We start from the raw sequence: 27467 nt of genomic DNA on the forward strand, positions 1-27467 counted from the left end.
ATACGAGAGGAAGAAGCTTCATGTCATTGACTGTCACTGACATGACAAGCAAACATGGTAAATGACAAGCGTGTTAAATGGCAACATCCAGAAAGGTCTGGTTTGTTTTGTCTACACGAAGATCAGATAAGGGCCATAAAGACACTAACTGCACTTCATCATGTCTGGGTGACAGTGCCAATGTGGCTCAGCTCTTAATTACTTCGAACATGTGAAGCTGAGACAGAAGCAGAAGTAACTTGGTGCAGGGTCGGATGTCAAGTTGTAAAATCTTATAGTTTTGTTCGTTATGGAAAAGAAATTCCTCATTGTTACCCATTGCCTTGATCTTTCACCAATATTTTTCATTTTGTTTCATAACTACGCAATTGTTTCTGTTACTTTGTGGGGCGGTTGGGTGGCCTAGTGGTTAAAGCATTCACTCGTCACGCTGAAGACCCGGGTTCGATTCCCCTCATGGGTACTATGTGTGAAGCCCATTTCTGATGTCCCCAGCAGTGATATTGCTGGAATATTGCTAAAAGGGGTGTAAAACCTAATCCACTCACTCACTCACTGTTACTTTGTTGATGTATATAATGTATTTGACTTGTTTCACTGAAATGGGAGGCCTGTGAAGATCTGGGTTCGGGACTAACGGGATCGGGTGGTCAGACTCACTGACTTTGTTGACACATGTCATCGTTTTATAATTGCGTAGCTTAATGCTGATAATGCCAATCACTGGATTTTCTGGTTCAGACTCGATTATTTATTGACTGAAGTCATATAGGTGGAGAACTGCTAAGTGTGGAATTTAGCAACCAAACAAACATTTGTCTGCCAGATTCTTAGCATATATTCATGTTCATTTGGTAACTAACAGGACTGGGTGGTCAGGCTCGCTAACTTGGTTGATACATCTGATTGTATCCCAATTGTGCAGATCAATGCTCATGCAGTTGATCACTGGATTGTCTGGTACAGACTTGATTATTTACAGAGTACCACCATATAGCTGGAATATTGCTGGGTGCAGCATTAAACAACAACAAAACCCAAAACTGCAAGGGCACTTGGATGGGTGGATGCAGCCATTGTGTCTTTGAAGTCTGTTTTACCTTATTGATCTGATACAGGTGAATATCATTTTGATTATATGATGTTCTTTTTTCAGAGTAACTGCAATTTCTCTGAAAGTAACGGAAATCCAGATGACATGAACGCATCATCCAATCTTGTTAATCTCTACAAGTCTGTGTTTGAAAACTCTACAGGTAACCTTGTTTACAAGTGTTCGGTCCACATTTCCTGAAGCAAATAATTTGAAATCTTTGACTTGAATAAATGTTGTTTTCATTATTATACTCAAGTTTATGTGGATGGTGGGGTAGCCTTGTGGTTAAAGCGTTCGCTCGTCACGCCGAAGACCCGGGTTCGATTTCCCACATGGGTACAATGTGTGAAGCCCATTTATGGTGTCCCCGCCGTGATATTGCTGGAATATTGCTAAAAGCGGCGTATAACTAAACTCACTCACTCACTCAAGTTTCTGTTGTAGAAACATTCTGCGATACTTGATTCATTGACAAAGTGCATTAATACTGATACATTACTGCGTGATACATCACTTTCAACATTTTGATATAAAACTCAGAATGTTTCTGGCGACTGGTATAGTTTTATCGACATCACAGGTAAATTAGGTTTTGTCTGATAGATCCATGCAGTGAGATTAATCATAATGGTTTGTGCTACATGGAAAGGTAATGCTAGACGTGGTACAGTTATTGGAACATTGATGCAAAATGTAGCGAATGTTACTTTTGAAAACTGATACACACTTAATCCCTGAATCAATACATGGCTGGAGGGTATTGTATGTGCAGATGTAAATTTGAATCCTGCTGGCTCTAATGTACAATAGTGTTGATCCGATTTTTAACCAATTCCCAACACTAATGTACAATGCTCGGCTGTCAGTCGGATAATTCTTTTATGGGATAATTGCAATTTGGAATGTCTGGCAATCCATAAATATACATAACTCCATAATTATCATTTTGGATATTTGTTTCACATGGAAACAGTTTTTAGGAAAACGTCATATTTTGTCCCCTGATTATCCACCGATTGTCTGAATGAGCAGTTTGTGTTGAACTCTCCACTCTTGCTTCAGGTAATCTGAATGCCCTCCTCAATGGAAACATTTCTCAGAGCCAGAGTGGGACAGGTGAGATGATATTGATTATTTTGACATCGTCAGGTAATTTTATCCAGGAAAAGTGTGATTGTTTCCTGGACTAACTTATTGGTTTTTTGAGTAATGTTTTACCGTAGTGTCATTTTCCCCCATATTAATCTGGTGCCATGGTATTGAAGAAAGCTGAATATTAAACAATCAGGCATTACTTCTTCGAGTGGCATTTGAGAAGTTGGGAAAGTACAATAATGACAAATTTATGGATAACAACGTATAATTTGTGAGTGCGACATTTTGGTTTGGATTCTTGTACTTTTGTGTAGCAAATTCTTGTGTGATAGATTCTTGTACTTTTGTGTAGCAAATTCTTGTGTGATAGATTCTTGTACTTTTGTGTAGCAAATTCTTGTGTGATAGATTCTTGTACTTTTGTGTAGCAAATTCTTGTGTGATAGATTCTTGTACTTTTGTGTAGCAAATTCTTGTGTGATAGATTCTTGTGGTGTATTTTATGCTTCTGTATCTTATTCTCAGTTAATAACATAATAATTCATGGTTACAGTTGTGATAAAACTTACTGATCTATTTTCAGGCATTCCAAGTTTGAATTGTTCTACAAGTGAGTGGCTTCAGAACCTTGACTCCCTGAAAGAGAGCATGCGATTGGCTGGAGCGGGGAATGACCTCAATAATATCGACATGACCCAGTTTCAAGGTATTTTTGGGATCTGTGATTAACGACAAGAACATTACAGTGATGGGATTGCAGATATTTCGGTTAATAATAATTAATATAATAATGATATGGTCATTATATCAACCGGGACGGTGATGTAGCCTAATGGTTAAAGCGTCCACTAGTCACGCTGTAGATCCAGGTTCGATTCCCCACATGGGTACAATGTGTGAAGCCCATTTCTGATGTCCCCCGCCATGATAATGCTGGAATATTGCAAAAAGCGGCGTAAAACCAGAATCGCTCTCTTCGCGTTATATCAAACAGTGGCTTGTATGTGCAAACTTGATTATATATGGGCTGTTGTATCTGGAATATTGTGAGTGCAGAGTTAAACAGATAACTGTGGGTATTCATTGTGTTCCTTTCCATGCTGTACTTAACTCCGAGTTAACGGTTGTCGAGTATCTGTGTAATGGAACTATGTTTCAGACTAGTCATTGGGAATGATATACTCCTTCTACTACTCCTATTCCTTGACTACTAATTGTCTAATATGTGTGTGCGTGTTCACATCACCTGCAATATTCACTGTCATAGAACTGAAACTTTGAAAATACTCCTTTTCAAATTCACCATAACCATCTCTAATAGTGTTGCTAGTTCATTCTTACAATTGACCTCCATTTTCATCAGAAGTCATACCAAAGGCATGTTCATAATGCATGGAGTATTGGGTTTTCAGGTCTTCGCAAAGGCCTATATCATTAGGCCTTATCAAGAGTAGTTGAAGTTAGGTTTAGTTTTGAAAAGGTTTTAAACTAGACTCGCTAGTTCCCATCTAAAGTGTATCTAAACAAAATTTAGTTGAAAACTGAAGAATGTTTAAGATGCAATGTTGGTTGTGCAATCTATTATAGTTGTAACTCTTGAGTTTATTTGCAAACAATGACTTTGATTCTGTTAAGATTCAAAATCCATAATAACTGAAAAGAAAGGTTGTAGAATACATTTTAACATACAAATAGGAGTAAGTGTAGTATAGTGTATTGTATGGCCTATTTGAGGGGAAGGAGAGGAGGGAGTCTTCGAATGTCTTGCAAAGTTGTTTGATAGAGGGTTGTTTTCCAGTATCTGCCAATGACTCTTCCTGACTGCCAACTGAAATATTTCTATCCTTAAATAATCTGAATATTAATGAGGATGAAACAAAGCTTTGGTGATATCTGATATGTTTAAGATTCCCATATAGGTTCATCTCACTTATGAACCTGTTTCAATTTCCCACAAATACTGTTTACGTTCGGTCCCTATTCTTCCTGTTCGTTGCTGAAGTATTGCTGAAGTTGGTGAAGTTCTGATTCCACTCACTCACTCATCCTAATGTCAAAGTGTAAAGGTAAATCATTAAAATATAAAGGAAATTATCAAATTATGATGATGTACACCCTTAATCCACCCAGCATGCCATCCAGTGTGTATATCGTGGCTGGTTGCCATCACCTCATCATGGGTCATTAGCCACTCATCCAAAATGGCCCGCCTTCATCTGCTGTCTTCACGTCTGAGCTAACCATCACTCTGCTGCTTGCATCACGCTTGGTTACTAACACTGACCATTATCATTATATAAGACGTTTTTCTTTGCACAAGCAGGCCTGATGGAAACTATGAAACAGGAGGACCCGGCAAACTGGTCGCTAAAACCGGAACAATTTGCTGATTTAGCATCTTCTCTCAACAATTTCTTCAATCAATCACTGCTGCAGAGTCAAAACCAGTCAAGTAGTACCAGCGGAATATCAGGTAGGTTTCGGTAATATCCTGGGCCTAGATTTTCGAAGCTCTCTTAGCGCTAAGATGATCGTAAGTGCGTTACATTAACATTAACTTACGACTATCTTAACGCTAAGAGAGTTTCGAAAATCTAGGCCCTGGGCCCCAATCCACAAAAACTGTGAAGATCCAGGTTAGAATTGGTCTTCAGTAACCAATGCTTGTCATAAGAGGTGACTCACAGGATCGGGTGGTCAGGCTCGCTGTCTTGGTTGACACATGTCGTTGTATACCCGTTGCGTAGATCGATGCTCATGATGCTGATCACTGGAATGTCTGGTCCAGACTCAGTTGTTTACAGATCTCTGCCATATAGCTGGAATATTGTTGAGTGCGGCGTTAAACAACAAACCAACCAAGCCAATCTGTCACTGCCAAACTTACTCACTCACTCGCCCAATCCACAATTGTTCGTAATGTTACGAGCTGTCATAACTGTATAGTATAGGTATCATTGCTTTGTGGATTGGGCCCCCTGAGTTGTAACCTTAAGTAACATGTTGACAAGCACAGGCGGCATAGTTGTCTGAGATGGTGAGATTTACTGTGCAGAGTTGCTTCCCTTAGGTGCACCAGAATCCTGTAGGTTTTCCAATTGTACCTGCATTGTATTTGTAGTTGTTAGCACCATACCCATGCTTCTTGGTGGTAAATTGTGAAGGTCTTTCCAAGTTGATCTGATGCTTTGTGAATTGACTGAAATACTGTTTTAAGCAGAGTAAAACCCAACTCACTCACTCACTTTACCATTGATAGATTCCTACATTTGGGTAACTTGCACCTTTCCCCCCTCGGTGTAGTTTGTGTCCTTCCTGAAGTATTCAGAGGTTTTTCTGTTACTGCTCAAGAGTTTCTTGTGATTCATAAAAATGCTTGAACACCATTTGTATTTATGCTCAAACTATGGTTATGAGGTAAGAACAATTGTTTTGTTAATTGATTCTTTCAGTAATTGATTTGAAAAATGTGTTAGGCAATCAAACCAACTGTATTGTTGCATAGCAACTGTGGTTAACGTATTCCCATATGATATATTCACTTATCATTATCCGTCCTTTGTGGTCCGAGAGAAGAAGCTGGAAAATCAAACCGAAAATCTTGGAAAGTCTGTACTCTGTATTAGACATAAGTTGATGTTAATTCTGTACAGCCAATGGGCTAGCTAACAAAGAGGCAATCTGTCTTTTATACCATAAGACTGTCATGGTGGAAACAGTGGCTGCTGATTTGGGTAGGGGATAAGCAACGTTACCACACTCCTGATCACAATAACTGGTTTGTAACATTAATACTGGTCACCAAATTGTATGACTGTTGCTGGTTCTCTTGTCAGTCTGGAATGTTGTTTTTCGATGTGTTACAGGTCCCGGGAATGGTTTCTGTAACAGCAGTAACTCGATGAGCAGCACACAGCTGAACGTGGCCGAAGGAGGGCCCCCATCAGTAAGGGCCCCCTTACACCCTTCCTCAGTAACTTATATTACCAGAGTGCATGTTTCGTATGTAACGGGTGGTGGGGTAGCCTAGTGGTTAAAGCATTTTCTCGTCACCCCAAAGACCTGAGTTCTATTCCCCAAGGTTACAGTGTGTGAAGCCCATTTCTGGTGTCCCCCCGCTGTGATATTGCTGGAATACTGCTAAAAGCGACGTAAAACCAAACTCACTCACTTTCTACTTCAGATCTTGTCTTCAAAAACTCTGAAAAAGACAAAAGTTGCCATACTTCTCAGGCAGAATCTGAGACCCTCAGAATCAGAATTTGAGACCCGCATGTAGGCCCAGATTGTGCTGTAGTCTTGTGGTGTCACCACCCTCTGCCAGGAACTACGTTATTTACAGTTCTTACAGACCGCTGCCATATAGCTGGAATATTGCTGAGTTCGGCGTTAAACAACCAACCAACCAAACCAATCTGCCCGGAACTAGTCAGTGTGGGTTAAGGTCCGAGATTCTCACCTGATTACTGTCATTGGTGTGCCAGCACTTATAACAATATAATAACAATTGTGATTTCTCATTGCAATGTGGGGTCTGTGGGGTAGCCTAGTGGTTAAAGCATTTGCTCGTCACACCGAAGGCTCGGGTTCGATTCCCCAAATGGTAAAATGTGCGATACCCATTTCTGGTGTCTTCCACCGTGATGTTGCTGGAATATTGCTAAAAGTGGTGAAAAACCCAACTCACTCATTCAACTATAACAATATTATAATAACAATGATAACAATCACATTAATAAACTCATTGTTCCAGAATGCTTCTGAGAGCTACTCATCTTGTCAGACCGTAGTTTCACTGCCGTCCGGAACACCATATCACCATTCGGACGACATCGACGACGACTTCAACTGGGACAAGCTTCTGTAGTCGCGTTGCCATGACATCACATCACCTCATCCAATCAGAAGCCTCATTGAAGACCATGTGACAGTTCACATGAGATGCTGCTCACAGAGTTATCCCATTTGTTGATATTCATATATACTGCTTATACAAGGGGAGAAGGGTTGGATATAGGAGTGGTTGAGTTGTGGTAGGACGATATGGTGCAATGTGCTTTGTAAATATTCTGTTGATTGTAAATAACTTACATACATGTATCTATATTTAGTTGTTATTGTCTACTGTGAGCCCAGTAAAGAAATTTTATATCTGTTGTGAAGCATCTTCTAGTTTGGCCTGTAGCATTATGAGTATATTTTCAAGAAAGTAGTATTTTAGTTGGCTGTTTTGAAATGAGAAGTTTGTAAATTTTGGTAAGGGAATCAAAACCCATCATTATACTAATGTTCAATTCTGACCTTATTTTTGGAAACAAAAAATGTAAAAGTTTTATATTCTACAGAGTTACAACCCCAGGCGGTGGGGTAGCCTAGTGGTTAAAGCGTTGGCTCGTCACGCGAAGACCCGGGTTCGAATCCCCACATGGGCACAATGTGTGAAGCCCATTTCTGGTGTCCCCCGCCGTGATGTTGCTGGAATATTGCTAAAAGCGGCGTAAAACCAAACTCAGGCAGTCAGTTTAACACAGGTTAAATAATCACCTACCAGGAAGTTGGGTGGTCGAGATTTCAAGGTGGTGTTGTTTATGACATAGTTCTTGGTTCGATTCCCCACATGGGTAAAATATGACAAGCCTATTTCGCGTTATTGTAGGTATGTTGCTAGATATGGCACAAAATCATTCCCGCTCTTTATCCTTGTTTTTTGCGTTATATATATATATATTGTTAGCGATGATAGTTATACTATTTTTTAAAGATTTTTTCTCATGCAGTGTTTATATGGAGTCCTACAGCAACACTCAGTCCTGTATTCAGTCTCTTCTCTCCTGGGTTTGTAAGGTTCTTGTGTTTTAAGCCTGGTCACAATATGTGTAGATGCAAAGAGATCAGGGGATACCACAGTTAGATGTTGTCCCCAGTGCTACTGTTCTAGATAGACTGGCCCCAGCTGTGGATATTTAGCTACTTCTGGTACTTTGTAAAGAGTGTGTAGTGAAACCTTGTGTATTGTACATTGAGTTGTGATGGTTAATTTCTGAACAAGTGTGGAAAGTTCAAGTTTGTATAACTAACTAAGGAAATTTAAATTTAAATTTGTACATTGTGACTAAATCGTTCATCGAGAATGGGATGTCATTTGTGAGCTGTGAATCATCTATGCATGAGTAGAGAAATGTTAATGCACTGTCCATTTTACCTGAATCGTGTACAGTGTTACAGTCGGAAGAAATGTTTTTGAAAGAAAATATATTTGATGCTAAAAATGCTGGTCAAGTGAAGATAATCAATTGTGTTGTGATAATGGATTGAATGATTTTACAACCATGAGCCTATTGATCACTACGAGTTGTTCAATTGTCAATTTGGATTTTCATTACAGGAAGCATCCTCGATAATCTCCAGGGTATACATTGCGATCACTCTCCACTACACCCTGGATGCATCCACGGCTTGGCCAGATGATTATATTACCTCCCTTTGCTGGCTCTGCATTCTTACAGTAGCCAATCAGCTAAGCCGCCGTTACATCCGAGCTTGCCAGTGTCAACAAAGATAGCGGTCGCAGTCGCGAAGGTTTGTTTGCAGTGCCACTCAGATTTATTGAGAAATAATACAGACAAAATGACAGATCTGAAACTTTCAAAAATATATAAAAGAACTCCTTCCACATCTTTCAGAGTACCCTCTGCATCAATTGTGTTGCCAAGTTTAAACGGTTAGATAATTTAAGAAGTGAAAGTGAGTTGTGATAGGTTCGCTCAACTTCCTAGCGTAGACGCCTGATTGGATAAAAAGCCACCCAAGGGAGGTAATAAAATCATCTGGCCAAGCCGTGGATGCATCCAGGGTATAGTGGAGAGTGATTGTAACGTATACCCTGGAGATTATCGAGGATGTACAGGAAGCTGATGCCACAACTAATTGATATTTGTTTGTACCTAATTTCTTGGAACCTTGCTAACAGTGTGTTCCAAGAGGAGGCTCAAGAGATGTTAATCATGTTGGGGAGAATGCATTCTGGTGTTCAAGGTTTAAAAAGTCTCGCTACTTGTACCCTAACTGGATTTGTGCAGTATGGCCAGTCCTGCATGATGGCTGCAAGGTGAAGGACAGAGCCAGATGCTTGTTTGGGAGCCGAAAACATTTGAGAAACAGAAAATCAATGTTTTGGACAAGTTTATAATTCAGTGTTGTTTTGCACACTTTTATGGAATACTAGATACATGTATCCCTGCAAGTTTAACTGTATATTAAGTTTCATTCTCCCACTGTCAGTGAAGAGACAGGTCAAATTTTGTAGAAGTCAACTGGCAACTTCATTTTCCTGTTCGAGAATTAAATATTCGTACTTTGGAATTAAAAGCGAAAAGGAAATTATACTGTACATATGTTGCAGTGATTCTGAACATCAGGCCATTTGTTCAATTCCATTTGTCATCTCAACACAGACATATCTTGTGTCATGTCAATTTCAGGCAGTTTTGTGTGTCATTTCAGTGTCATTCACACACGTCATTTCAAATTCAATTCAACTCACAGTGTCAGGGCAATTTTGTAGTGATTCATATGTCAGATCAATTTCATACCACCATCTCTTGTGTCAGGTCAATTTCATACAAACATAACTTATGTCAGGTCAATTTCATGCAAGCTCACTTATACCAGGTCAGATCTTAGACTCTATACAACGGCTAGCAATCTGAGCTTTCACAAATGCAAATGATAGGTCAGGTTGGGAATGTACATTTTTATTGAATCATATATTTGTTTTTATTTATTTCCTAGACGACATTCTCCAGAGAATGAAAATGCTCCTATGATTGCTTTTCCCAGAATTATTTTATTTTCAATATTGTATATACAATATGACAAGGAATATGACTGATTATTCCTGGGATTGATTATTGTATATATTTCTCGTTTCTTCATTGTGTTATGCTCCAATGGAAAACCTACTTCAGATTGTCAAGTATTAAGAGATACTTAGATAAGTTTCCAATACTATATCATATTGTCTGTTCATTATCATGAACATTGTGTGAGTAGAGCATATATATCTTGTACTCTGGCATGAAAGGTTTAACTTTTAACTTATTTATATTTCTTTGTTATACTACATAATTAATAACTGTCAAATATGTATTTTGAGTGTTTTTGTTAAGGAATGTGTCTTTGTCTGTCCATCTGTTTTGTATTCGTGCTGAACAGATTTTTATCAGTTAAACTAACACTGAAACTAAAAACTATGTAGAGTCACAGATATGAGACTAGTTGTCCAAGGAATACTTGGTGCCAAGATTACAAGACAAATTTTCAAAGAAATGAAGAACAAGAAGCCTGTTGTCAAGGAAGTACATGGCACCATGAATACAAGACTTATTCTCAAAGCAGTGGATGGCACCAACAATACAAGACAAATTCTCAAGAAGAGCATGGTATCAGCAATATGAGAATAATGGTCCAAGAAATAGGTGGCACCAATAAATATTATACAAGACTAATTCTCAAAGACATGGATGGCACCAACAAGATGAGACAGATTTTCAAGAAGTGCATGGTACCAACAATATGAGAATAAGGTGAAAGAAATTAATGGCACCAACAGTACAAGAATAATTCTCAAAGACATGGATGGCACCAACAATACAAGACAAATTCTCAAGAAGTGCATGTACCAACAATGTGAGAATAAAGGTGAAAGAAATTAATGGCACCAACAATACAAGAATACTTCTCAAAGACATGGATGGCACCAACAATACAAGACAAATTCTCAAGAAGTGCATGGTACCAACAATGTGAGAATAAAGATGAAAGAAATTAATGGCACCAACAGTATGAGATATTTTTCAAAGAAATGGATTTGCTCCAACAATACAAGAAATTGTCATCTCCAGCCCATACTGCATCAACTTAAAGGGTAAATAACAATTGTCATGGATAGTTATCCAATATGTCATTGCATAATCAGGTTGGTTCTTGTGTTTCAGTTTGAGTTCATGCTTTGTAGACAAAAGGAAATTTCTTTTGGAAAAAACCCAAGAATATGACTTTCAAAATTGCCATTCTGTTGGAAATCTATAGTTTGTTAGGCTTAATTATTTTCAGGTTTTAAAGTTTATATAAAAATTGAAGTTAAGTGGATAAGTAATCCTGAAATAGGTCTTTCTCTGATATACTTCCCCAGATTCTTCTCAGCAGATGTGGAGATACGGATTTCAACAAACTTACATAATCAAAACTGTTCAGTGTTTGTGTGGTGTCAATGTTAAAATCTGTGCTCTTTGTTTCGAATGTTGATTATTGAAACATGATATACTGTGTACTACTATGAAAAAAAGAAATCATTGAAATGATTATGTTGCTATTCCGTTTTAAGGAATGAGAGTAATCCTGTGTCAAATGATATTTACTGATATTTTCCATGTCTTCGTTGTCATGGTAACCCATAAATAATTATTTTCTTTGTTCTTGTGTTCATGATCCTCAGCATGATTCAGAAGAAATGTACTTTTTCATTCAGTTTTTAAGCCAATGTTTCTGAAGTTAAGTTAAGGTGATTTAGAAGGTGATAGGGAATACGACTCACTTTGATGCGTGATAAGTTGTTGTATTTTATGTGTCATTACTGTGGAGATGTGTATTGTATCTGTGTATTAGGTATAGGGGTCTTGGGGTAGCCTAGTGGTTAAAGTGTTCGCTCGCCACACCTACAACACAGGTTTGATGCCCCAGAATGTCTGAAGCCTATTTCTGGTGTCTCTCGCCGTGATGATGCAGGAATATTACTAACAGCGGCATAAAACCATACTCATTCTCCAAAAGTACTCACTGGTCTGAAAAGGTCAGTAGTAACCCAGGCTTGCATCTCCAAAGGGACTTGCAGGGCTAAAAAGGTCCCAGTTCACTCTGGCTTGTCTCCCCATAGAAACTCTTAGGGCAGTGCAGGTCCTCAGAAACCCAGCCTTTTGAGTGCTAAGATCTCTCGGACAAGGCTTGGTTGATGTGTGTCAACTTGTGGCAGCGATTATATTCATGTTTATGCAAACTACCACTGCCAACATTGAGGAGATGCTGCTATCTGCAGCTTCCTTCTCCTCCCACCGTTCATGATCATGACTCCCGGTCAAAATGTACATGCATCAATCTAAATCAAACATTGCATCAATAGTATTACACGTTTGATTGCAGACCTGCTAAGGCACTGGGCCCCATTCCTCAAAGTGATCGTAACCCTAAGATCGTAACTCCCATACGTTAACATAGACTTACGATAGTCGTAGCGCTACGATCGCTTTGAGGAACAGGGCCCTTATTCTCGAAACGTTCGTAACCCTAAGAATTCTTAACTTTGATCGTAGCCAATGTGTTAAGAATGGGCTTAAGATGTTCGTAGGGCTACGAAAGTTTCGAGAATAGCTAGCCAGGGCCCTGGAGTCATTATCAATGCATAGCCATATGAAACAAGCTTTGACATATGCCCTATCGCCAGTGAGATAGCCTGGTGGTTAGAGTGTTTGCTCGCGACGCTAAAGACCTGAGTTTGATTTTTGGATGGATTGAGAATGGGATCTCCATTTCTGGTGTCCATCTGGGATCTGGCTTGAATATTGCTAAAGGTTTCCTAGAACCACTTGTCCAGTCTTAAGCCTTTGTCGCGATCCCAGGGTGCTTATTGGGGTAAATACAGTAAGTGGAAGTGTTAACCTTGTTTATGTGTGTGTTTGGTACATACTGCTGTCTTAGTGTGCCAGTGATCAGCATTCCCTCTCTGCCTTACATGTGATATCATTACCGTCCATACTGGAATAAATCATGGCCACAAGTGAACACAGCAACCCTTCAATCTCTTCAAACCCTCAGTTTAACAGGAATACGCAATGCCAATAAGAATGGGGTGAATTGTAACATATGTTATATTTGGGGTTACACTTTCTTGTGCTGGAGATTAGCTGCCTTACTCTGAGGGTGTGGGTTCGGATCCAGGTGGGACTTGACCCAACAAAAGTTCTAGAATCTGTACTTGACTGAGAAAGTGTAGTCCCAAATGTGTTACTCAGTTTGACAAGTGGTTATATTTGTGTCCACATGAATGAACTTATTTTCCATTATTTGAAATTTGCACAGTGTTACTATAGACAAGGACCCACTTCACTAAGCGATCTTAGAACTGTGATGATCGTAACTCCCTTACATCTAACATAGACCTGAGATCTTGAATTGGGTCTTGAAGCTCAAACTGCTTTCTTGTCAAAGGGAAGTAACTCCACTGAGTTTACCTCCTACCCCGAAGGTCCATAAAATCTTTAGGCATTTGAAATCATGCTGTAACAGTTTATTCAAACAAAAATAGGTGTGTTTTTTTATAATCAAATGTTGTCAAAGTGTACCTTGGGTTGGCCACAGTTTGAGACATGCTATTTTCATTTGTGTTGGCCATGGTTTGAAACATGCTATTTTCATTTGTGTTGGCCATGGTTTGAAACATGCTATTTTCACTATCTTTTACTTTTACTATTTATCATTAGTCATCACAGATGCCAAACATTCCGTTAAATAATTCAAGTATCTTAAATGAATCCTTTATTTTTGTGCTATACTACTCTCATTAAGTGTTGGAAGCAAGTCACTGATGATATGGTTCATTGTAGACATTGATTTGAAACAAAGTGTAATGTGGTAAGGAAGGTAGTATTTAGTTTGGATTATGATCATACTAATTCCCTGACAACATTACATCACCTCCAATGACCTTCATCTGAACCACAACTTACTCCCGTCACACAGTCTGTGATAATAGAAGTATTTTCAATCCTTTTTGTTTTTCAAGAATTCTTTTACAAGCAGCAACATTAGTTTTGTTTATAAGACTGGAAATGCTTGACACATGGACTTGTTGACTGGAATTGGAGTTTCATGTTAGGTTTCTGCCTGTTTAATGTGAAACTAAACTTGCTACACTTAAGCTAGTATCTTTGTATCCCTTTACCATGGTGTTCCCTCAATATAATTTATTATCATATGTTAGCCGTCCACAGTTTTCTGGTTTAATACTGTACATAATATAGATTCATTGCTAAACATTGAATCTCCATGCATATCATGAATATGTTAAGTATATTTTATTTCTTTAGAATATACTGTTTCATTCTTGTTGCTATACATTCGTCATAGTCCCAATTTGCATAATATCAATCAAAACCACAGACATGCATATTTTACATTGGTAGATTATTATATTGTTGTTACGGAAAGTATTTATGTGTCTCAAATTGTTTCTGTGTAGACCACAGAGGATATATTGTAATTTAAAGACAGAGGTTTTGATATGAACGTCTAGAATGTTTTGTGTACATCACTGTGATCAAATGAGGTTCTTATTTCATTGTCATGCTATTTTCATTCTCGGAGGTAAATGGCCGACATTTAAATCTACTCATTTTACAAGGATGTACATGAACTAAATTAATTTTATCCACAGTTTTACAAATGTGTTGAACACAGGTATATATCTCTGCTTTATGAGCCTTTGTTAGTGCTTTCAGACTTGATGGGTAACTCTAGAAGGCCGGAATTTTCTTCTCACGCAGTATCTTTAGTAAAACAACACACTACTCAACTTTCGATAGGGATGTCAAGTTACAAACCATGGACTTACATAAGTTCCAGAAATACAGTGTTTTATAAATCTTATCTAAAAATGTATATCTTGAAAGTTCAAAATATGATCTAAATGGAGCTCTGAATAATGATATGTTTCAGGGTATTCTAGACCTGCCAGATCACTCTTATTTTTAATTAATTCTTTAGGATCTAATGGAAAGGGTAACCATGCAGGACTTTTCCACAATGAGAGTTATGATTCTCCCTATTGGCGGTGGGGTAGCCTAGTGGTTAAAGTGTTTGCTGGTCACGCGGAAGACTTGGGTTCGATTCCTCACATGGGTGCAATGTGTGAAGCCCATTTCTGGTGTCCCCGGCCGTGATATTGCTGGAATATTGCTAAAAGCGGCGTAAAAACTAAACTCACTCACTCATTCTCCATGCTGTGATGATGTCCTCTCAAAATAATTAGCTTGATTCCGCTCAAAAGTTCAGCAGTGTGTTCGTGACTATGAACTGGTTATATTCCTAAAGTTTGGCTCAGAGGTGCGTTTGCAATAAGTCAGGCCTTGTTGAAATTGGCTGTGGAATTCAGCTATATTAGGAAAAAGGGAATTTTTGTCATTTGTTTCATTGTGATTATTTTGTTCTCCAAGTGCTCTTAAATTCTAATTATTATCAAAGATATCAGAATTAAGATGCAATGGATATTTTGTGTTTTTGACAATATTTGTCCGTCCATATTTAAACCATCCACATTTATAGATATTAAAAGAGAATTTTGTAATTTTAATGATGATTTTATAATTATTTACACATTGTTTCATTGTTTCATATGAATTGTCCATTGTCATAATCCCACATCTCTCAAGTCAAGGTCACTAATATAACATGCATAGAGAAATATTATATATCAACGTTTGTTGTTATTTTGTTTGTTTTTTATTGGCAGTACATTTTAGACAGTACTGCTTATTTGAGATCAAGATATGTATTGCATTCATAATTCAACTTGTTTGGCTCATGAACAAATGCAGTTATTGTAAATGACATACGAGTCATTGTTCAAAATATTACAGTACCCCTTATGTATTTAGTGGCCTCAGCAGGAACTATAATTTTCCGGTATTTATTATTTTTATTGAATGGTCAGTAGATAAAATATTTTACAAGTCAATAAAAATATTCATTTACAATAAAATATATAGTGCATTGATAATCTCTCTCATTATGCAGGGTTGCCTCCCTTAACAGTGCCAGGATCTCAGCTGTTACTTAAAAGCTATGCTAAAAATGCTGAACTAGTAAATTTGACCATATCCTCTGTTTGCCAGTATGATAAACAATTGTTAAGCTTCCAGCAAAGAATGTCGCAACTGCCAGTGTTCTTAGTCTTTTGTGTATTTGTGGTCAGTTGATTGCCAATGATTGATGGCTAAGTGGACGAGTGGCCATCATGTGATCATGGGTTTGAATCCTCCATTTGCAGTGAATCTGTTTCTTGGTTTGTCATCACCTTAGCTTGACTGATGGTTAATAAATGAAACGGGTTTTCCACATGGAACAGATACCTGTGGTATAACTGAAATAGGTTCTAAGCAGTGGGGTAGCCTAGTGGTTAAAGTGTTAAAGTGTTTGCTCGTCATGCCGGAGGCCAGGGTTCGATTCCCTACATGGGTTCATTGTGTGACCCCCATTTCTTGTGTCCCCTGCTGTGATATTGCTGGAATATTGCTAAAAGCGGTGTAAAACTAAACTCACTAACTCCAAGCCAAACACACAATCAATTTGTCTTGTCCATCTATATTAGAAAAGATTACTTATGCAATATTATTTTCTATTGCCTGGCAGCACGCAGTTCTTATGTTACTGCACAAAACTGAAATAAATAAGACAGTTATCCTTTTTGGATAGGGTTGACTGATTTCATAGATAAAATCTCTTTCAAAGAAGCTCAAAATTGCAAGGGAAGTAACTCTTACACTTGCCATTCACTATTTTATGTTTTCCAAGAATCCATATTTCACTTTTATGCTTTTTCTCCCACATTAACCCAGGGTATAACTAACTTAGTGTTGCAAGCACTGGCTGGTTGTCACTATGTTAACAATGAGGTGGTGTGATATAACCCTGATAATGCCCACAATACCCTCTAGCACTGTTGAGGCTTTAATGTCTTCACTCATGCTCGTATCCCAGGTGTTTAATGTTTTCATGAGGCCCTGGGCATGTCATTTACAATAACTGTTTATTGGCTCATATTTTTGCATCAGTATGTTCTAATCCGTCCTGTATAAACATGTAAATTTGGCATCCATTTGACATTTTCTATCATGTTTTAGCTCAAACTTGTGACAGTTCACTAACTATAGTTAGCTGCAATGTCAGTGTAATATACTATAACAATGGAATGAATAAACCTTGAAATGAGATTTTGTACTTTTGTATTAATACATGAAGGCATGAGGTATACAACACAAATCATCCAGGAATGAGTAAATGCTGGGTCATCTTCACAGGGATTGGCCAAAACGATTCAAACGCTTGTTTGTTTGTTGTTTAACACCGCACTCAGCAATAGTCCATCTATACAATCGAGTCAACACCAGACAATCCAGTGATCAACAGCATGAGCATCGATCTACACATTTGGGATATGATGACGTGTCACCCAAGTCAGCGGCGATCCCGTTACTCGCCTCTTACAATGCGGGTTGCAGAGTAAGGTCTAAAGTCAGGCTAGGTATGGTGCCCCGGGAACTGCAAGAGTACAGGTAGCTGTGTTCCAAGCAGGCCCTTCTTGGTGCAGAAAGGCTTGGCCGATTCCTTTATTCTGCTTTTAGACAGACAGACAGATTTATTCAGTATAAGGCCTTTGGCCCAAAATACAGACAATATAGGGTTACAAAATATCCCTGCGCATAATACATATTTACATACATTTGATAGCATAAAACAGTACAAATGCATGATATGAATATATTATATATTTCTTTGCCTTATTTGTTGTGCTTTGAATAAAAAGATTGAAGTGTTATGCAAAATATCATAATTATGAGAAGCGATTATAGAATTAAAGTTATGTTGAGAGGTAGTATTGATGTATTTACCAATAAGTGTATTACGGAAATAACTATAAGCTTCACAAATTAGAAGTACATGATATTCATTTTCAATAAAATACTTTTTTTGGGATAAACAGAGAGGACAGAGTCTTTCTTCATATAGTGTAGCTTGATGTCTTCCAGTGTTGACAGCTATTCTAAAGTTACTGCATCTGAAGCGTGATAAGATCATTTGTAGGCGAGATGGAAGTGATGAGTTCAGATAGTATTCAACAGTCAGTAGGGATTTATATTGTTTATATGAATAAGAGTCAGATAGGTTATTAACATTTACACTCCAGGTTTGTTGTAGATTGTCAAATAGTCTCTGCTTAAACATTGATAAGAAAATATTTTTGTCTCCAACATCTTGGGAAATCCATGTATATCCAAATCCAAATCTGAATAAAATATTTTTAATATTAGTAGCATAAGTGGTGCGTCCCATGTCATCAAGGGCAGTGAGCATCCTGTAGCACTGGTGGGGTAGTCTCTCAGGGCCCATTTGTATCAGCCTACACCAGTACTTGACAGCTCTTGTCATATATGTAAGCTGCAGTGGAGCTCTACCACACTCACCTAGCACCATTACATTACATGTATTCTTTGACACTTTGAGAAAAGATTTGCACATTTTCACATGAACATCTTCAATTATTTTGCTGTAATTAAATCCCCAAATTTCAGAGCCATAGCACAGGATAGGAGTAACGATACTGTCAAATATTTTGAACAAATCTTTACAAGGAATATGACCAAGTGTCCTCTGATATCTGTTTATAGCCATCACAGCTTTAGAACTCTGGGAAGCTAAAGAAATTTGAGCCTGCTTTTATTAAAATATGGACTTACGTGCAACTAGTTCACATTTTCCACTGTTCTTTTAGGAGGCTTACATCTTGTTTAAAGAGTATTCACAAACTTGTCAAGTTTGACGAGGTGGAAAAGTCATTTCTGGACAAATACATCCGCCCCAAGGACCGGAGGAATTGTTAAAATCCTTTACATGCCGCAGATTATTGAGATTCGATACAATGGATATCGAAATACTGGACTTTACCGTTCCGTAAAGACAAATGTCGGTCCAAAGGACACGTGCACTAGTCTGGTAACCACTTATCAATCCTCTGCAACATGTGATGAAACAATCCACTACTCTTCACCAACCGGGGCGGTGGGGTAGCCAAGTGGTTAAAGCGTTGGCTCGTCACGCCCAAGACCCGGGTTCGAATCCCCACATGGGTACAATGTGTGAAGCCCATTTCTGGTGTCCCCCGCCGTGATGTTGCTGGAATATTGCTAAAAGCGGCGTAAAACCAAACTCAGCCAGTCAGTCAGTCAGTCAGTCAGTCTTCACCAACCACTGTCGTTTGCACAATACCTATGAAGATCCGGTTTAGAATTGATCTTCTGTAAACCATGCTATTCACTAACGATAGTGATCATGAACACGCGCCTTTGAATCCGGGATCGGGTGGTCAGTCTCGCCGACTTGGTTGATGAATGTCATAGTATCCAAATTGCGTACATCGTTGCTCATGTCTCACTTGATTGTCTGGTCCAGACTCGATTATTTACAAACTGTCCTCAAAGCTGGAATATGAGCGTTAAACAATGAACAAAATCGTTTCCACGAAGTTACAGAGAGTACATAACCCATGCTGCTACTCTGTGGAACCAGATTGCTACCCTTCCGGCGGAACTTGCGTCTTCGTCGTACCAGATTAAGCACCTTCCACTCCTGTCAGAGTCAACATCCCCAACCTCACAGTCTCAACAAAAGCCAGATTGGCCGTGGCAGTCACTGCACCTTCTGTTTTCGACCCAGAGGTTCCAGGCCAGGAGGGGCGGTGGGGAAGCCTAGTGGTTCAAGCGTTCGCTCGTCACGCTGAAGACCCGGTTCGATTCCCCACATGGGTACAATGAGTGAAGCCAATTTCTGGTGTCCCCCGCCGTGATGTTGCTGGAATATTGCTAAAAGCGGCGTAAAACTAAACTCACTCCAGGTCAGTAATACCGACGGAGATAGCAACACCTTAGACTTGCACTAGTCTCTAAGGTAATGATTAATTGTTTATATGATAATTTCTAAAAAAAATTATAATCTCTACAGACTGGCTTCCTTAGATGTACTGTCCGCTTATCTAGACTTTCTTCTTTAATCAAAGGATAGAATTACATCCATGGGCTTAGCCTTCAGTACAGCCTTGGAGCAACTAGCAACACCTCAGCCAGCTGACTTCCGTGGATGTCGGAGTTGCAGATGTTGCAGAGGGTGTGGTGAGTATGTGTCCCCCAATTATGAATGATATTCTGAGCTAAGTGTCGACCAAAGAGAAACATTTTCAATGGGTCTGAAGGACAAGGTGTAGGCCTCCACTTAACCTGGGTCTCGTCTCTAATATCGCAATATGAGCTGTTGCGCAAGTAAACGACACGCATGGGGTGGCGGGAACCAGGCTAGTAACACGTGCAGTCAGGAGCACACAAACACGTTTCCCAGTGTGATGATTTTATCCTACTTGTTTGAATCATACGCCACCCGTATCCATTTCTCCATGTCACAACCTGCTAAAATCTACTGTTCTGCGAGCCACATCTAAAAATAGTAACAGGTCTAGAATTCAGGTCACCCCGGTCGAGCAGTTCGTTTCATCGATTGTGCGTTCAGGTGCTGCTATTATCGTTCACGCCACGCCTGAGTTTCCTCACTGACCGAGATCTGACAAAAGGAAATACCTACCCATAAGTCAGAATAGCTACCTCAAGGAACAAGTCAAAATATAGTACCAGTTTGTCGACATGTTGGACATCTCATCACTATTGGTGATTTGCAAGTATGTTTTTTATCAGGTTGTGGCCAGTTATGACACTATTACGGAAAAAGGCGTTTATCATTTCACGTGATTTAGTGGTCAGACCCACTGACCTGGTCGATGTCTGTCATTAAATCGTGACTGCATTAAACGATGCTTCTCATGCCGACATGGGCATGTAACGCAATAATCTGGCATCAAGGTATATACTGTCACTAACGGGCTCTTAACATTATAAATAAACGATAGTGCAAAAAGCTGACATTAGGGTATATACAGTCATTTACGGGTTCTTAACGCTATGAAAGAGGATAGTGCAAAAATCTGGCATCAAGGTATATACTGTCACTAGCGGCGTCTTAACGCTATAAAAAAGGATAGTGCAAAAATCTGGCTTCAAGGTATATACTCTCACTAACGGGGTCTTAACACCATCAAAAAGGATAGTGCAAAAATCTGGCATCAAGGTATATACTGTCACTAGCGGCGTCTTAACGCTATAAAAAAGGATAGTGCAACAATCTGGCATGAAGGTATATACTCTCACTAACGGGGTCTTAACACCATCAAAAAGGATAGTGCAAAAATCTGGCATCACGGTATATACTGTCACTAACGGGGTCTTAACGTTATGAATAAATGGCATTAGGGTATATACTGTCACTTACGGGTTCTTAACGCTATGAAAAGGGATAGTGCAAAAATCTGGCATCACGGTATATACTCTCACTAACGGGTTCTTAACGCTACAAAAAGGATAGTGCAAAAATCTGGCATCAAGGTATATACTGTCACTAACGAGCTCTTAACGTTATGAATAAATGGCATTAGGGTATATACTGTCACTTACGGGTTCTTAACGCTATGAAAAGGGATAGTGCAAAAATCTGGCATCAAAGTATATATCAGAATCTTTCCTGCTAATGGACGCAACTCTTGGGTAGAGAACTGCAATGGCTTACATGAACTGACTTTGGAAATTTGGTGGTGCTGGTGGCCGTAGAGCACTACAATGGTTTACACGGGCTGGCCTTTGAGAAATGGCGGATTTGGTGGTAGTGGTTGTGTTGGTGGAAGTTGGTGAAGAGCACTACTTACAATAGCTTACATGAGCTTGCTGGACCACGAACGCTTCGATAACGTGGCCACTAGTGCTGGGACGGATGTGTAATGAGTTGGACCCGGGTACCCGTTATGATCATGTGACTAATGGATTAAACAATCTTATTCTTTCATGATTAAAAAGCTGTATTGTCTTTGAAGATTTAGACATAATTTACAGTCACCGTTTTGAATACAATACATGGTTAAGATAACTCAAAATGTTAGTCTCTGAGCTGAAGAATATGTTGCCATTTCTTACAAGTTTGTTGACAGGGTATCGGGTTAGGGTAGGAAAATAGGGGGTGGAGTACCCGGATAGAAAATTTGGACCCGTCACAGCCCTATTGGCTACCCCACCGGCCCTTTCTCAAAAAGCATGACTTGCTAGTAAAGAATGTATTCTCTCATAATCGGTACATGGCGATCCAGACAGTATCCATATTCATAGTTAAAGACAGACGACGAGCAACATTACTGTATTGTTATAAAAAGTTAAACAGACGGAGCCAGAGATCGGAGCCAATGTCAATGTTCTAGTGAAACATAAAGCTGTCATATTAACACTTTCCACCCTTTCGTTTACACATGCATATGCTTATTCTTACACAAGCGTAACGCCAGGTTGTTGATTTTCATCCAACGTTCTACCCGTGAAGGTCCGGGTTAGAATATTGATCTTCAGTAACCATGCTTGTCGTAAGAGGCGACTAACGGGATTTGGCGGTCAGGCTCGCTGACTTAGTTGACACATGTCATCGGTTCCCCATTGCGCAGATCGATGCTCATGCTGTTGATCACTGGATTTTCTGGTTCAGACCTGAATATTTGAAGACATATAGCTGGAATATTCCTGAGTGCGGCGTAAAACTAAACTCACTCACTCACTCACTCACCCAACGTTCAGTGTCTACTTGTTTTTGTAACAGACTTGCCGGTATCGAAGTACCATGTGTGTGTAAGGCAAGATGTAATTGTAGCACTGCAAGATTCTTCGGTGAGTTGAGTTTTTACACCGCTGTTAGCATTATTCCGGCAATATCATGGCGGGGGACGCAAGAAATGGGCTTCACAAATTGTAAACATGTGGGGAATTGAACCCGGATTCTTCGGCGTGACGAGCGAACGCTTTAACCACTAGGCTACCCCACCGCCCTCTTTGGTGTAAACTGACGGACAAAAGAAAGTACACCCCCCCCTGATGGTTATTAAATATGAAACCAGACATGGTTATTCGACGGTAATTTAATGGAATACGGTCACTATACACATGAAGTTTAATAAGGTTGTAATATTGTGGTAACGTTTTGTTAATCTGATTTTCAAATATATACTTATTTTTCAAGGCAGTGTGCTTCATACTGTTTATTTTCCCTGTGATATATGTTTTAACTTCAAGGTCCTGTATCATGTGTAGGTGAAGCAAGTAATGATAGTGTTAGGTTCTGTCTATGTGATTTAATGTACTTGTACAAAGTGTCCCCATGGTTCTGACGAATCACTTAAGATTCTAGTGTTCTGAAACGTACACATTTTCTCCATGAAACTTCTTTCCCCGACGCTTCAAATTACATTGTTTCTTCAAAGGTACACATTTCCTCCACGCTTTAAGGGGACAGTATTTTCCCAAAATAACCATTTCCTCCTCGCTTTAAGGGGACAGTATTTTCACAAAATGACCATTTCCTCCTCGCTTTAAGGGGACAGTATTTTCCCAAAAAACCCATTTCCTCCACGCTTTAAGGGGACAGTATTTTCACAAAATAACCATTTCCTCCTCGCTTTAAGGGGACAGTATTTTCACAAAATAACCATTTCCTCCTCGCTTTAAGGGGACAGTATTTTCACAAAATAACCATTTCCTCCTCGCTTTAAGGGGACAGTATTTTCACAAAATAACCATTTCCTCCTCGCTTTAAGGGGACAGTATTTTCACAAAATGACCATTTCCTCCTCGCTTTAAGGGGACAGTATTTTTCCAAAAAACCATTTCCTCCACGCTTTAAGGGGACAGTATTTTCACAAAATAACCATTTCCTCCCTCGCTTTAAGGGAACAGTATTTTCACAAAATAACCATTTCCTCCTCGCTTTAAGGGGACAGTATTTTCACAAAATAACCATTTCCTCCTCGCTTTAAGGGGACAGTATTTTCACAAAATAACCATTTCCTCCACGCTTTAAGGGGACAGTATTTTCACAAAATAACCATTTCCTCCTCGCTTTAAGGGGACAGTATTTTCACAAAATAACCATTTCCTCCTCGCTTTAAGGGGACAGTATTTTCACAAAATAACCATTTCCTCCTCGCTTTAAGGGGACAGTATTTTCCCAAAATAACCATTTCCTCCACGCTTTAAGGGGACAGTATTTTCACAAAATAACCATTTCCTCCTCGCTTTAAGGAGACAGTATTTTCCCAAAATAACCATTTCCTCCGCACTTTAAGGAGACAGTATTTTCCCAAAATAACCATTTCCTCCGCACTTTAAGGAGACAGTATTTTCCCAAAATAACCATTTCCTCCTCGCTTTAAGGAGACAGTATTTTCCCCAAATAACCATTTCCTCCGCACTTTAAGGAGACAGTATTTTCCCAAAATAACCATTTCCTCCGCACTTTAAGGAGACAGTATTTTCCCAAAATAACCATTTCCTCCACGCTTTAAGGGGACAGTATTTTCCCGAAATAACCATTTCCTCCTCGCTTTAAGGGGACAGTATTTTCCCAAAATAACCATTTCCTCCACGCTTTAAGGGGACAGTATTTTCCAAAGTTAACCATTCACCCCAACGCTTCAAGGGGCACAGTTTTTTTCCATGGTAACAATTTCCCCCAACGCTTCAAGGGACACAGTTCTTTTTCCAATGATAACAATTTCCCCCAACGTTTCATGGGGCACAGTTTTTTCCATGGAAACAATTTCCCCCAACGCTTCAAGGGACACAGTTTTTTTTCCCCAAAGGTAACAATTTCCCTCACGCTTCAAGGGGCACAGGTTTTTTTTTCCAATGGTAACAATTTCCCCCAACACTTGAAGGGGATCAGCTTTTTCCCGAAAGTAACCATTCCCTATCGCTTCAAGGGGGCACCGTGTCTGCAAAGAAACCAGAGTTTCTCAGCTCCAATGTTCTTGCTTCAGGATATTCGTAAACGATTATCTTGTCTTGTTTCGACCTGACGCTGTTTCTTTCTGTGGAACAAACGTTTCCTTCAAGAAAAAGTCGTATCAACGCCAGTCGCTTACGTAAAACATATGTGAAAATAACGAACATAAACGTAAACGTACCTGGGTGAATGCTCCTGCTTTCTATAGTGGTTTTGACAAAGCGCTATGATGCTAGAATGGAGTGAATGAGTTTAGTTTTATGCCGCTCTTAGCAATATTCTAGCAATATCACGGCGGGGGACACCAGAAATGAGCTTCACACATTGTACCCATGTGGGGAATGGAACCCGGGTCTTCGGTATGACGAGCGAACGCTTTAACCACTAGGCTACCCCACAGCCCCTGGACGGTTTAGGAGGGCTAGCAGAGGCACGAGTAGCTATAACAACAAAGTGTTCACACCAGTTACACAGATGCCTGTACGAAAATACCAAATACATTGAAGATATTTCACTTACTTTTCAGAGCTAAGGTGTGTTGAAGTGGGTCGCGCTCATGCTTACTGGAGTTTATAACCCACGCACAAGCCTCTTCCATATAATCGTGCAAAAGTAATCAACTACTTTTCATTTGTATTAATCAGATTTATTTCAATACAAAACCAAGGTTAATTATTGCCTTGTAATGGATTCAGTACACAGGGGAGGCAACTCTATCTGTAAATGCCTGCAGCTGCCACTCAAATCCTAAAGCTAAGATGGAATTATCTTCTAGCTTGTGGCAGTGATATATTTCGTAGAGCATGTGTCTATGTTAACTCTATGCTCTCTTAAAACAAAGATGTTGCTTGAAAGCAGACAGCACGTTTACCTAAGCCGATTTTGGATTATTTGGATAGAAGCTGAATTAGTCAATTTGTGATTGATATTAAGTTTCAGGATAGTGCGACCTTTAGAAAACACCATGTCTTTTTCTCAGTCAATAATGTTGCAGCCATGAAATAGTGGTGCTCTGTAATAAACCACAGGATACGGGTTGTGTAATATATTTTATTCCGTAGTGGAAGAGGTGAGGTGAGGTGAGGTGAGGTGAGGTGAGGTGAGGTGAAATTGGTTTAACGTCGTGCTTGAGAATATTTCGCTCATATGACAACGTGTGTATGTGTATGTGCGGCTGCTTTTACTAGCCCAGACTGAAGCTGGTTTTAGTGCTAGCTCACTGAGATACCATGCCGCAGTGAAGCATGAATACCCCACTCAGACACATTATACTGACTCCGAGCCAACCAGTCCTTGTACCCATTAATGCCGAGCGCCAGGCAGGGACCAACAAGTACCATATTTTAACGTCTTTTGGTATGACGCGGTCGGGGATCGAACCCGCGACCTTCCGCTCTCCGGGCGGACGCTCTAACCACTACACCACGGAGGCGGTCCGTAGTGGAAGAAGGAGAACTAGTAGGAGTAGACACTCCTGTGGGTGACACGGGAGTGTGCTCAAGCAACCAGCAGCCGGGCAGCCAACACATGCAATAATCCTTAGACCCAAATCTTCTCAATCTTCTAAACAGCCCTCATGTAGAGACAGTGTGGTGCAAACTTATTAGTAACATGGCGGTGAGAGAAGTATATTTGAAATTAAACCAATCAACTGAGAAGCTGAGCCAGGGCTATTGTTAAAATGTCATATTTGGTGTTACACGTCCTTAGTAAAGTACAGATTCTAGTACATTTTTGGGTTGAGTCACATCCGGGATTCGAACCCAAACTATCAGATTCAGGCACCGAATCGCCAGCACACAAAGTCAGCCGCCTAACCCGCTCAACCACTGCGACTTCCACTGTTGGTTCGAATCCCGGATGGGACTCAACCCCCAAAATGTATTAAAAACCTGTTATTTTTTCACATTTATCTTTACAATTAATGTAGTTGATTGGGTCGTCGTCACACCTGGCTGAGCAACCTAATTGCCATCTATAGTCTGATCTATTGTTTTTAGCAGCTATTCGGATTTTTTTTTGCCCGATTTTACAACTAAACCATTCTCTTCCCACAGAGGTTACTTATCATATCTTCCTACGTAACCTCTGTTCTAATACGGCCCTTTCATGGTGTGAGCGTTCAAGACTGGTGATTGGAGGCAAGCAGATTTAGTTGTGCAATCATCGACGTTGTTTCAAAAGTGATCATTCGCAAGGCCTCGGTAACTTCCGTATGCTTCGAGAAAACTAAACCTCTTCCCCTGCGCGATGCGCAAGCGTTTCTTCTAGACAGAACTCAGTCATGTTATGGCGGATCAGTGGCGTCTCCATCGCCCTCGTTGACAACGGACAAGCTAGCCATTAAACGTCTTGTGTGTAATATCAACACAAGTCCCCGGCAGATGGGGGATATTTGTGGCCCCACATTTGCTTGTGTTAGTCAAGTTGAATCTAAGTCGATGTGACACGTGTTCTGATTGGATAGAAAGAAGGGGAGATAATTCGTGTTGCAATCTTTTGCCGCTAGGGGGATTTTACGAAACTGTTATCCGCAACC

The 27467-nt window shown here is 39.6% G+C and overlaps 1 protein-coding gene across 2 annotated transcripts in view; it reads left to right on the forward strand.

Annotated features, from left to right (window-relative positions):
• LOC124271903 (forkhead box protein J3-like) overlaps positions 1-7546 on the forward strand; it is a 45234-nt gene extending 37688 nt beyond the window's left edge. Inside the window, exons 5-10 of one of the 2 annotated variants that reach the window (XM_046707075.1) lie at positions 1157-1256; positions 2159-2212; positions 2775-2897; positions 4512-4664; positions 6058-6137; positions 6945-7546. In XM_046707075.1, coding sequence (XP_046563031.1) covers positions 1157-1256; positions 2159-2212; positions 2775-2897; positions 4512-4664; positions 6058-6137; positions 6945-7058 — 624 coding nt within the window. In that variant the 3' untranslated portion in view covers positions 7059-7546. The remainder of the gene's footprint in view (positions 1-1156; positions 1257-2158; positions 2213-2774; positions 2898-4511; positions 4665-6057; positions 6138-6944) is intronic. The other variant, XM_046707076.1, reaches the window with a different exon arrangement.
• Positions 7547-27467: the final 19921 nt, after the last annotated feature.

Source organism: Haliotis rubra, unplaced genomic scaffold (genome assembly GCF_003918875.1).
Source record: "Haliotis rubra isolate DU_JTF1 unplaced genomic scaffold, ASM391887v1 Scf164, whole genome shotgun sequence".
Classification (NCBI taxonomy): Eukaryota; Metazoa; Mollusca; class Gastropoda; order Lepetellida; family Haliotidae; genus Haliotis; species Haliotis rubra.